Below are 13417 nucleotides of genomic sequence, written 5' to 3' on the forward strand. Positions count from 1 at the left end.
TTACTAAAGTGGACTGGAGAGCTCAGTGGTTAAGAGCATTTCTCTTGCAGAGGACCCCGATTTTATTTGAAGCACCCCAGCCATCTATGACTCCAGTCCCAAGGAATCTGATGACCTCTTGTGATGACACTTCTGGCAACAGGCATGAATGTGGTGCTCATACATACATGCATGCAAAACATTCACATACATAAAATGTCTTTAAAAAAAGACAATAAAATAAAAGAGTTTTAGCACTTGCAGGAAAAAAATGAAAAGACTTAAGAAAGGATGATACATTTAAATAAAATAAAAAGTGCTTTGAAATTTGTTTGGATGAATCTTTATTGAAATATAGTGGTTTTTAGAAACACATTTTTTTTAAAGATTTATTTTTATTTTATGTGAATGTTTGCCTACATGTATGTATGTGTACCACATACGTGCCCAGTACCCACAGATGCCAGAAGAGGGCATCAGATCCCCTGGAACTAGGGTTACAGATAATAGTTAGCTGCCAAATGGGAGCTGGAACTAAAGGGAGGGTCCTAAGAGCAGCCAGCACTATTAACCAATGACCAGCCCCAGGCCAGGGTCTTCACTTCTTAGCAAGGATGGCTCATCATCAAGGCCTTCTGTCTGAGATCACTCTGCCTACTTTGTTACTCAGTACTCAAACTGAGACTGCTGGGCAGCCAGGAGCCAGAGAGAGCTTGTAGAATGCAAACCAGTGTTTGAATGTTTTCAAATCTGGAACCAAATGTGGCTTCATCTGGACACTCGATGAATTCATCTCAGTTCTTCAATACTGTCTGCCACATGCTGAGAAGAAAAGCTGAATGAAAAGTATAATAGAACTGGAGTCATCTTTATCCATCTGAATGCACACAGAAATAAAACAGACACACAAAAAAGATTACCTATCATGCCTGAAGGAAATCCTGGATGGAGCTGTTTGGACTTGGGAAGTTGTAAGTTGAACATTTTCTGCCACATTGGGTAGAAAGCCATCATCAATCCTTCTTTTGTTCTTAATTGGTACCTGCAATGTCAAGTTAATAAGGGTATATTTTAAAGGTAGGTGGCAAAGGATTTATTTTTTTTTTTTTTTGAGACAGGGTTTCTCTGTGCAGTTCTGGCTGTCCTAGAACTGACTGAATAGACCAAGCTGGCCTCAAACTCACCAAACTCAGAGATCTGCCTGCCTCTACCCCCACCCCCAGTGCTGGTGGTATTAAAGGCATGTACTACCACTGCCCTGCTGGTGAAGGATTCCTATGACATAGCAAGGGGCACTGTTGCTGTGGAGACCAACATCACTGGTTCTGTCTGGAGGTGGCCTTTGGTGGGCCTTCTTGTCATAAGAGAACTAGTCAAGAATGAATGCATCTGTGGAAAGGCATTCCAGGTAAGGAAGAAAAGACTTGCCAGCAGAAAACAACCTAAACACTCTAGTGTTCTATCATTTGTGGCAACACTGTACTGTTTTTTTTTAGAAAATCATTTGTGTATATATCACAGTCATGTACATTACTGTCTGTCAACATTTTTCTGTCTTATCTCCCACTCCTCACTTAGAAAGTCACACCATAGATAGGCTTGGAGGGGCTCAAGCTCATGCGGTCTGTTGCCTGGACTTCATATTTTTTGCTTGGGGATTCCTGTTGTACCCATGCTCATGGAACCACAAAATACTTCATGATAGGGTTTATTCAGTGGTTTATTTTAGAATCTTAGTAGGGTTTATTTGGAAATAACCAACAAACAATTATCGCTAACCCATTAACCTAGTCCATTAGCCTGCCAGGTTTCTCATACACAGTGGGTCTCCATTGATGCATTTAGCTACTTAGCCTCTTCAACCACAAGGGTTATGACCAGCAACACCCCCAAAGTACTCAGAGCTTTCAGAAGATGGGCTGAATCACAAGATGTCTTTCTTATTTCCTCCACACACACAGTGGTCTCTTTTGTAAAAGGCCTTTACAAAAACAAATACACTGATTTTTCTCCATGACATATTCATGGACTCAACCAACCACAGATCAAAAATATTCGAAAAAGATCAAAATTGTACTTCATGTACAGACTTTTCTCAGTCAACATTCCCTAAGTGATATAACAATTATTTACATTGTTTAAATGTAAGTAGTCAAGAGGTGATTTAAAGTGTATAGGAGATTAGGAGATGGTGTGTAGACCATATGCAAATGCTACACTATTTTGGATTTTGGTACCCACTGGGGTCCTGGAACCAACTCCTTATGAGCACTGAAGGACAATGTTACTAGAATTTCACATTTTAGGGGAAGAAGATTGCACAGACCGAGAAGTGGAGTGAGTGGTGATGATAGTGACATGGCCTTGATTTGGTAAGGCCTCATTCATTCTCATCTCCCACCCTTTCTTAACTGTATATTTTAAACTCTACAATGAGCTTCTACCCAGAACTAGACTGCCACTTGCAGAATCACACTTTTGATTAAAACAACACAACCAAAGTTTGGAGTCTGTGAGAGGGCTCAACAGGTAAAGGGGCTTGCTGCCATGCTTGATGGCCTGGGTTTAATCTCCAGAACCAATATGGTGGAAAGAGAACTGGCTCCTTCAGTTTGTCCCCTGACCTCCATCACACATGCTGTAACATGCAGGTATATGTATATGAAATATAACAAATCGAGCAATCAATAAATAAAAGATGGAGGCAGGGGGAATTCAGATAAGGGGCCTGATACTAATAATAACTGTAGTTGATTTAAAAAGAAATTCAAGGAGAATACAGCAAGGCTCTGGACTGATTTCCAGAGCCTTTGAGTGAATTGTAATACAGAAGGTGCCCAAGGGCTTATTTCAACACTAGAACTGTGTAAAACAAATCCAAACTACCTAGCTAACATCCAGATACAGAATTTTTCTAATGCAAGTTTGAAATCACCCTAGACTTGTAACACCGAGTATAAATGTCTTCATTGTTTCCTATGTATAAGCAAGCTTAGCATCACTCACAGTCTTTGGTCTTTGAGTCCGTCTTGTCATTTTATTGCTAGGAAGATTGGTCTTTGGAAAATGGTGAGAGCATCTAGATAATGCTGAAGCAGAGTTTAGGGGGCAGTGGATCTGGGATATAAGCCCTGTAAAGAAAAAGAAAAGAAAAGAAAAGAAAGTAGACCTCAGGTTGCAATGTACACACACAGATTTAACTTGTAAACTTTTAGAACTTAAACTAGCCATTTAGTTCAAGTGGTGATATCAAACTTTGGACAAAGGTGTAATGACAAATCTTTCCACCAGCAGCCAGAGCCCCATCGCCACGTGGTTGCCCAAAATAACACACAGAGATTAATATTAGGTACAATGCTGCTGGCCAATGACTAGGATTTCTTATCTGCTAGCTCAGTCTTAATTATCAACCATAATCATTAATCTATATATTTTATAAAGACTTATCTGATTGTGGACATTGGCAGCATGTGTCCTCTCGCTGGGCTCACATGGCGGCTCCACAGAAAAGGAAGGAGGAGGAAGACAGCAATTTCCTGCTTGTCCCTGCTTATATTTTGAGTCGGCTTGCTATGTCACTTCCTGCCTGGATCACAAGACTTCTTTTTACTACATTTCCCAGAATCCTCTTCAACTCCTAGTCCTGCCTAACTTGCTTCCCTATTGGCCAATAGTACTTTATTTATCAACCAATAAGATAAACATATACACAGAAGGACCTCCCCCTTCAGAAAGGTTTTTGGTTTTTTGTTTGTTTGTGTTTGTTTTTGTTTTTTGTTTGTTTGTTTGCCCGTGGTTGACAGAACCAATTATACGCTCTAGTGTCTTTTCCCTTAAGATTCATCTTAATGGGTCTGCAGCCAACTGGCCAGAAGGCCATCCTTCAGGAATAAGTAGACAGGAGGAATAAAGTCCACCTGCCTCTCTGAAGTTCTAACTGAAAAGAACAACCCTTTTTCTTTTCCTTCTTTTTAATCCCAGCTTGCTCCCCCTCATTCTTATTCTGTCTCAGAACACCAGCCGCACAGTTCTGTCCCCTGCAGCTGCTCCCTGGCCTCTGCTGCTGAAAATGCCAGCTTCTTTCCATCCTAACTCAGAAGGCGGCTCTCTCTTCTCCATCACCTTCCTCACAGCTGATGCTGAGATGACTGCTTATCTGCCTTGTTATTTTCCTCTCAAATTCAAACAAAATGCTCCTTCCTCTTTCCGAGTCTGTTTTTAAATTCTTTTATTAACAAGGCTATGAAGCCACAAACGGGAAACCCAGTCTCCTGGGTCTCCACAGAAACTACCTAAGTCCTTTTGAGGGGTCGCACCACGGAGACCAAAGGACCTCCAAGCTAAGCTCCACCCCTTAAAGGCCCCACCCACTTCTCAGCTTTGCACTGTAGGGACTACCCTCCTCACACAGCTAACCACATCCGACCTGGGTGGGAGGCCAGGCTGGGTTTCCGGGTTCTCCGGCTCCTTTTTGAAGGATTGGGATAGGGGATGACACAGATTTGCAAAAATAACAAGACAGCTTTATTCAAAGCAAGACAAGAGCCAGATGAGAGAGAGGCCTCCTGTCAAGACTGACAGTCGGCCGAAAGAGTGAGGGCACATCCGCCAAGGTCCCAGTTATTATTTAGGCTTCTCTCTTGTAGGGCTCAGGAGAAGGCTCCTAATGTGCCGAGATTGGATGGTTCTCAATTTTTTTCTTGTTGTTTTTGTTTGTTTGCTTGCTTGCTCCTTTTTCTTTTCTTACCTTCTTTCTTTCTTTCTTTTTTTTTTTTTGGTTTTGGTTTTGGTTTTTCGAGACTGGGGTTCTCTATGCAACAGTCCTGGCTGTCCTGGAACTCACTCTGTAGACCAGGCTGACCTCAAACTCAGAGCTGCCTCTGTCTCCCAAGTGCTGGGATTAAAGGCGTTTGACACCACCGCCCAGTTGGTTCTCTATTTTGACAGATAGATTAGGTCACATAATCATTTCTCCTATTACGAATAATCCTTTCCCATCATGCATCTTATCATCACATGCACACCCGATTGCATAAGATGACAAGTAGGGCAATCTCCCCAAAAGTTTACTTTGAGGGCACAGTTTGACTTACCAGCTTAGGCTGACTCAATATATTCAAATAGAAACTGTTAGCATTTGATTATTGTTACTATGTAACATTACTGTAGTCCCATGTAGGATGAGATCTGAGGTTGCTAGGGGAATTGTTTGAAGAGTGCTGTGTGCATAGAACATGCAGGTAAAGCCACCAGGCTGCCAAGTGATTAGAAGGAGGGCACCAGGTCCCTTTGCCTGCCTCAAGAGCACATTTGCACTTACATTGTTTGTTCTGAGTTAACCTTCAATCTAGGTAGGCAAGACCTGGTGGCCTTTGTGTTTGTGAAGTTGCCTCGGCAGAGAGGAGACAATAAGGAGAAAAGTACCATTACCACAAACCTCAAAGACAAGACCGGTCACCTGACCAGAGGAGCAAGGGGGAACTCACCAATAATTGACAGCCTTTGCCCCACCCCCATGTAATCTGCTGCCTGTGATGGGACCGAAGACAGATTTCTACCATGTTAGTTCACTATCTTCTTGGATTGCTGGCTCCGTGAATAAAGCACAGTTTAAAGATTCAATTCTCAGTTGTTTGCCTGTGTGTGGGGTGCCACAACCCAGTTACAAAACCTCTCCACAATGTGCTAGGCCTGAAGCCCGGAGTAACTTCTTTCTCTGCTAGAAAAGAATCTGCCCCCCATCTAAGAAAGGAGGGACCTCCTGAGTACCTCATTCTGGCTCTTCTCCATAAATGTGCAGATACTGAGGGTCCTAGGAGACATTACCCAGAAGGCATTACAGAGATGTCTGTCTGGTGGGAAAGAAGTAGCAGGAAAGAGAAAGAAAAACTCCATAGCTAATGGCATGTAGAATGCTTGACAGCAGTGGTCGTAGGGCTGGCATAGCAGGGATAATTAGGTTGAGGCAGGGACACTTCAAGGCAAGCAAGCTCAGAGCCGGAGGAGGAGGGCATGTTGGTTTCAGGGACAAGTCCAGCTGTGTTCTTAGTGAGCCTCACCTCACTCGACTTTGCTTCTCAAAGACTGTATTTTCCCAGTTCATTCATGGTGGCAAGCAGCCAAATGGAAGCACAGATAAAGAACTAAACACACGTATGAAACTGTAGTACCCATCTGTACAATTACTGACAGAAGACTACCCTATGTGTCAGATGGGCGTTCTTCCATTTAATTCGGAGAACAAGGCTTGGAGGTAGGCATCCACACTGTGAGAGAGGTCAATTAACCTGCTTCAAGTCACATGGCTAGCAGTTACAGGGGTCTGGTGGTCTCTCTCAAAAGCCTGCACACCCAACCAGTCTATGCTGCAGATGAGAAAGGAAGTTCTTGACTGATCCTAATAATGACCCAAGCATGGTCACCAACATTTGGTGAGAGTTCTGACAGAGTGATCCTGGGTCTGATGCCATGCTGCCCACTGACCACGTTGTCCAGAGGACCACTCTGATGGACGTCTCCACAGGAGCCCGAGCTCCAGCACCCAACAGTCATAATGGACTTTATGAATAACACCTCAGAAATGTCATTGGTACCGCAAATTATTAAGACTCCCCAACAGGCAACGCAATTCTTAATGTTCTTCAGGTGGCATTTTACACGATCCTCTAACCAACTGAGACTGATTGAACTAAGTAGATAATGTAAATCATTACAGAAGTTTATTGTTGGTGGTGTTGTTTTATCCATATGTTATTCATTCAGTCCACATTCACAGAGAGCCCACTCCCTTGACTTGGGTTGTTGCCTAGTCTTGGAGTCATGGAGGTCCCCCTACAATTCATGCCCCCAAGACTGGATAATTCTTCTAGCCAGAGGAGGGTGTGCTTACCACTCGAGGAGCCCATCTGGAGAGATGGCTGCTCCATGTCATGAAGCTGACTCTGCAGCTCCCGCACACGGTGGAAGGCATCTAGCTTCACACTGCGCTCCTGAGCTAGCCGGCTTCTCATCTGAGGAGAGAGGGTGGGAAGTAGGAATTTCTGCATGGTAATTTCTTTAGTTCCCTTGGTTCCAGGGTGACTTTTGAAGGAGAATGAGGGTCCAAGGCTACCCCACGATGAGCAGTCAGTCTTCAGAGTCCTTCACAGTCTGAACTTAGGTCTAAGTTTGTCCTCCTGAGAAGGAATAGCTAAAGTAAACTTAATTAAATACCAAGGACCACAAGCCATCTGTGGAATCCTTGCTTTACAATCACTAGGAGCTCATTTACAACTTTATGCTTCTTTATAAAACATTTACTTATTTTTTTTTACCTATTTACCTATTTGTGTCTGTGTCTGGTCACCTGCATGCCATGGTGCCTGTGTGGTTGTCAAAGGACAACTTGTGGGGACAACATGTGGCTCCAGTGGATCAAACTCAGGTCATCAAATCTGTAGCCAAGCACCTTTATCCACTGTTTTTAACATTTTTCTTTTCCACTGGATGGATAGGGGAAATTAGAGGCCAGCTCGTAGCATCTACATAGGACCCACAGGAGACCCTGGACAGTTTAAGCCGAGGAAAGAGGGACCCTCTCCCAGATCTCCATCATGGTTTGGTCTTTGCTGGGAAGGCCTTGAGCAGCACTCCCCCACTTGGTGTCTGAGAAAAGCCTACTTCCTGTAGCTATAATATCCTTTGCCAGCTCTCTCCTTGCACGATGACCTAACATCCCCTAGCAAGGCAGGGGAAGGACCCAAAGTGTCTCTCATCTGAATATTTCACAGGTATTTCTCTTCTAAAATCTAGCCCCTAGTTGTTTTTAACCATAACAACAATGATGAAGAAGAAACCCATACTAAAGTGGGTAGAATACTGTCCCCTCAGAACTAACAATTATCTAGAACTTCGGAATGTGACTTCTATTTGACATGGGGTCTTTGTAGATATGCTTAAGTAGATGGAGTCACACTGGATCTTGGGTGGGCCTGAAATCCAAAGACTATTGCCCCTGTTCTTTGAAGAATTGATAGGATACAGACAAAGAGAGGGACACCTAAGGAACTAGCCACTATACCACAAGCAGAAATTGAAAGGTTAGATCACCAAAGGGAAGAAGGCCAAAGATTATCAGCTACCACCAAAAACTAGGAAGGGACACGGGACAGGTTTTTTTTTTTTTTTTTTTTTTCCTTACAACCTCTAAAAGGAACCAATCTGGTGTTAAGACCTCATTTTCAGACTTAAGTGTCATAAATAAATGTCTATTTATGGTAACCTCTCTCCCTTTCTCTCTGACTCTCTCTGACTCTCTCTCTCTCTCTGGCTCTCTCTCTCTCTCTCTCTCTCTCTCTCTCTCTCTCTCTCTGTGTGTGTGTGTGTGTGTGTGTGTGTGTGTGTATCTGTCTCTCCTTTGATTTTTGAGACAGGATCTCATGTAGCCCAGTCTGGCTTCAAACCCCTGATTCTGCTTCTGCTCCCCAAGTGCTGGGTCACAGTCATGTACAGTCTAAGTGGTGCTACATGGGTCATCCTCAAGGCTCCATGCATGCCAGGCACTCTTGGATCTGGCAAACACCCCAGCTCATCCCTAGAAAAAACTTCAAACTATAGTCCAGTTTTTTTTTTTAATCTAAACAGAAAGTCCCTGCCCCTGTGTGTGGGTTTCCCCCAAATGCAGTTTGGATCTCAGTAGCTCACTAGAGCTCCAGGTTAGCAGGGTGTTATCATGGGAAACAGGTCCATAGTCCTGTGAATGCCAGGTGTGTGTGTCAGGCCCTTGTTCTGGGGGTGGGGGTGGAGGAAGCACAGCAAGAGCTCCTGAGCCAAGTCAGGACTCAGGAAATGTGAGAGGCACTAGCAGAAGGGAGAGACAAGCTTACTAAGGGCCCTCCGTGTGTACAAACTCCTTGGCCAAACTCAATCATTGAAGGAGAGGGTTGAATCCAGGCTTATCTATCTGTTTCTGTTGCTTGTCTTTCGTTCATGGTCCCATCACAAACATAAACACTAACTCCCATTGAAAGTTGCCCATCAGTTCCTGTTCCAGGATCTGAGACATTTCATCTTCCCTCCAAACCTATGAAGTAGGTATATTGTTATCTCTTTTGTACTGATGTAGAGACTCACACAGAAAAGCCACCAAGAGTGTCAAAGTCACCCAGCCAGTTACAGCTGGGGGTGTGATTCCAAAGCCTAAGCTCTAAGTGACCTTTCCAGGCACAATACAGGCAAGGGGTGTTTGGTGGGGCAAGTTCTTCTGTGTATGTTTATCTTATTGGTTGTTGAATAAAGTACTATTGGCCAATAGGGAAGCAAGTTAGGTGGGACTAGGAGTCAAGGAGGATTCTGGGAAATGTAGTAAAGATTAGTCTTGTGATCCAGGCAGGAAGTGACATAGTAGGAAGACTCAGAATATAAGCGGAGACAAGCAGGAAATCGCTCTCTTCCTCTTCCTCCTCCTTTCTTCTCTGTGTCGTCGCCATGTGATCCCGAGAAGAATGGACACACACCACCAGCATCATCAATAAGTCTTTATAAATATATAGATTAATAATTATGGTTGATACTTAAGACAGAGATAGCAGATAAGAAATCCCAGTCATTGGCCAGCAGCACTGTACCTAATATAAGACTCTGTGTGTTATTTCTGGCAACCACATGGTGACAGAGCTCAGGCAGTTGTTGGAAAGATTAATCGTTACAGGTGTTGTCTGAAGTCAGTAGGTCATTATTCATCTATGGAGGTGTAGGTTAGAGGTGGGCTAAAGAAGCCATTGCTGGCCATGGGCCAGGGGTGCAGGGAGGGGAGGGGATCTTAGTGGCCTTTTGCTGACTGAGAATTACCTCTTGGGGTGGAGAAGCCCAGGGACACAAGGGCTATCAGAGACAGAGAGAGACAGTTCAGAAAGAGCCAGCAGTTTTGATGGACAAGTGTGTTTATTGAGAAAAACCTCCATTTATTTTAACTGCCTTAAGTGTCTTTGCCATCAAACAATTAACAACAATAGTTAAGTAATAAATAAAATAACAATTAATGTAGGATTAGTTTGAATGTGCAGTGTCTCACATAGGCTTGTGTTTAAACACTTGGTTCCCAGCTTATGTTTTAGAAGGCTGTGGAACCTTGAGGAAGTAAAACCTTCATGGAGAAAGGCTTCACTGGAGTCAAATTTTATAGTCTGCTTCTATTTCTCATTTGCTCTCTGCTTCCTGATGGGGGATCCGATGCTACCAGCAGCCTTATACTTCTGCTATCTTTGCCTTCTCTGCCATGATGGACTGTATCCCCTCAAATTGTAAGCCAAAAGAAACACTTCCTCCCTTAAGTGGTCTGTGCCACAGTAATAGGAAAATATAATACAGATAACTACTTTTATTTAAGCAGGTTTGAAGGATCTGGGCACTAGATTTCTCCTCATAGCCAGCAGCTGATGGAGCAAAGGGCTGGACAGCTCAAGGTTTTTTTGTTTTTGTTTTTGTTTTTGTTTTGTGGGGGTTATTTGTTTGTTTGTTTTTCAAGACAGAGTTTTCTCTGTGTTGCTCTGGCTGTCCTGTAACTCACTCTGTAGACCAGGATGGCCTTGAACTCACAGAAATCCTCCTGCCTCTGCCTTCCAAGTGCTGGGATTAAAGGGGTGCATCATCACCTCTAGTTTGGCATCAGGATTTTAATTAATAGTCATTATGAGGTTAGTGCCTGAACTATTATTCTTTTCCTAACTTTGGGGGGAAAAGTACCTCTTGGGTTGATGCACCCACCTAAGTTATCCAAAGGGTTATTACCAAATTCGTGCCTGAAGCATGCTCCAGGAGATCCTGAACTTCCTGAGATTATAATATAGCAGGGGGCCTCTGATAAAAGCATGCCATTGAGGTATATACCCCTGAGCTCATCTGTAAGAGTCAGCGGGAGTCCTAACTGAACTACCCATCATTTGAACAGATCTAAGGCTCAAAAGGTACGGGTTTTTTGTTTTTGTTTTTGTTTTGTTGTTGGTTTTTTTTTGACACAGGGTTTCTCTGCATAACAGCTCTGGCTGTCCTAGAACTTGCTTTGTAGACCAGGCTGGACTCGAACTCACTGAGATTCACCTGCCTTTGCCTCCTGGGTGCCACCATGTCCCACAAAGGTGAAGGGACCAGACCCTCACCCAGCCCCCTGCTTTAGTAGCCATGACAGGCTGCAGAAAAGACCCAGCAAGATGTAGGCCTCTGACTCAGCATATGTTGCTGAGTTTCCAGCCTTCTGACCTTGCTGGACCTGCCTTAGTCACTAGGAGGTCAGATACTCTCCTTGTGGCAAGGAACCAATCAGAAGTTAGCTGGTGGGCTCTGGACATGCTTTATGGTAAAAGTGGTGTAACAGTGGTGTGCAGAGCATAGCAACTGCCCTGGGAGGGTCTATAGGCCATAGCAACCAGTTAACCAATCAACACAGGACAGGTTGCCCAACCCCAGAAGTGCACCAATCCTGAGACTGTTGTGTACCCCTAAATACTCCCCTTGTTCTACCCAATAAATTCCCTGCCTCATGGGCCCCTTCAGACCCTTCTCACTCCACCTGAGGTATCCAATGGATGGAGGGCCTGAATTAATACAGCTAACTTGTTAAACAATAAAAGACTCTTTGCATCAGAATGGGCCTCTTGGCAATTTTGGGGTTCAGAATTTGGGCACAAGAAAGGGTAAGTTTTTTGTTGGTATTCTATTTAGCTTAGATTGACTTCAAACTCACAGCAATCCTCATGCCTCAGTGTTCCCCCTGCTAGACTATAGACACTAGCCATCATGCTCAGTTCATAAATGTGCAATTCTAATTTTCTTTTACTCTGCAGCAGCTCATCTCCATTGCCTCGAAAGTATTTTGTTTAGCCTTCGCTCAATTCAATTTAATGCTCCTCACTGAACTTCTCTTGAAGCCCTTGAAACCCTTGACCAGTAATAGTTCAATTTAATTTTCAAATTGCTTTTCTTCTCCTATTATTTCTAGTGAATGAATAAAGGCTTTATTCACTCACGGATATGTGTGAAGGACCTTCTGCATCAGGTTCTATTGAATTACCTTCTCTAGTCTACTTATTGAGGCTTGAATTAATCCATACCTGCATTATAAGAGCCCTTTTCTATTTCCCCTGGGGGATGTAGTTATAAAAATTATGTCTGCAAACCACTTTTGCTTTTTATGTTTATCTCTTTACTTCTAGAAACACCCAAATAAAAACCACTTATTACAGCTTTCAGATACTTGCTCCTTTCTAGACATTTTTCAGGGGTGTCACAAGGGTACTAGAATTCTGAACCTTGAACAGTGACTCCCAAGCAGTTGCCCCAGGTTGGTATACAGGTGGTATTTCTGGTGTGCCTAGAACTGACAGAGCAGGAGAGCCTGATGTGGGGGTAGCAGAGAGACCTGGAGAACAGACACTACACAGGTAGCAGACTCCTCAGGCTCCACGGACTCCACAGGACTCTCAGGGCCATGCTCAGCCGGCCTCACCTGCTGCAGGTCTCTGTCCATTTTCCTCCACCGCAGCTGGCCCAGTTTTGAAGCCCGCTCAGCCTCTGCTGTTAGGAGCTGCAGTTGTTGCTCCTTTTGCTCCACGTCTTCTAGGAGCTTCTCCATGCCAGATGTTTTTATGATCTCTAGCTGCTGCCGAGTGACAGAGTCTTGAGTCACTCTGTGTTCCAACTCCCTCAGCAGTTGAGCCTGCAGCAAGGGAGGGCCAAGGCAAGAAAGAAAGCAATCAACAAGCAGGCAGCTGAGGCTGGGTGACATAACAGCCCCCCCTTCCAGCACGGCTGCCTGTGCTGTTCTTCGGTTCTGGGGACAACAGCCTGATGGGTCCTGGGCTGGTAAGCAGTCAGAATCCTGGGATCTTATCTCACCTGGCACTTCTACTGTGAACCCCAAGACAACAGTCAGAGGGAACTGAACCCACAACAAAGTATAACAAAAGCCAGACCGTGCTAATGCCCCCTCCAGAACATTATCAGGTCAAGAAATTGAGTTTCTCAGTACAAACATCAGATGATGTTATTCATGCTAATTACCTAGCCACCAAATACTCATATTAACCGCAAGCTGCATTAGCATTGTCATAAAGCCTTTCTCATGCGGATCAACAGCGTGTGTGTTCAGCTCTGAACAGGAAAGGACATGCCATTGAAGCATTAGTGTGGAAGGGTACTTCTGCCCTGGGTGCTGTCTCCACTCCCAAAATATGTCTGGGAAGCCAGACTCTAGATAGTTAAAGAAGAAAACGGAGCCGAGCACAACAGGAGTCAGCCTGAGCTACAGAGTCACACCCTGCTGCAACAGAGCAAAGAAAAGTGAAAGTGGGGGAGGAGGAAGCAGAAGGAAAGTAAAGGGCCAATTTGGAATTTGTGTTCCAGTTGGATGAAAATGAGGACATGACTGATCCCAGGTACGGTTGAGGAGAAGGTTTCTATTGTA

The 13417-nt window shown here is 44.0% G+C and overlaps 1 protein-coding gene across 1 annotated transcript in view; it reads right to left on the bottom strand.

Annotated features, from left to right (window-relative positions):
* Window positions 1–315: 315 nt before the first annotated feature.
* Ccdc162p overlaps window positions 316–13417 on the bottom strand; it is a 145398-nt gene continuing 132296 nt past the window's right edge. Inside the window, exons 43-47 of the mRNA XM_035440365.1 lie at window positions 12461–12670; window positions 6869–6989; window positions 2986–3110; window positions 900–1021; window positions 316–814 (exon numbers count right to left, since the gene is read on the bottom strand). Coding sequence (XP_035296256.1) covers window positions 769–814; window positions 900–1021; window positions 2986–3110; window positions 6869–6989; window positions 12461–12670 — 624 coding nt within the window. The 3' untranslated portion in view covers window positions 316–768. The remainder of the gene's footprint in view (window positions 815–899; window positions 1022–2985; window positions 3111–6868; window positions 6990–12460; window positions 12671–13417) is intronic.

This window comes from Cricetulus griseus, chromosome 2 (genome assembly GCF_003668045.3).
Source record: "Cricetulus griseus strain 17A/GY chromosome 2, alternate assembly CriGri-PICRH-1.0, whole genome shotgun sequence".
NCBI classification, from domain to species: domain Eukaryota; kingdom Metazoa; phylum Chordata; class Mammalia; order Rodentia; family Cricetidae; genus Cricetulus; species Cricetulus griseus.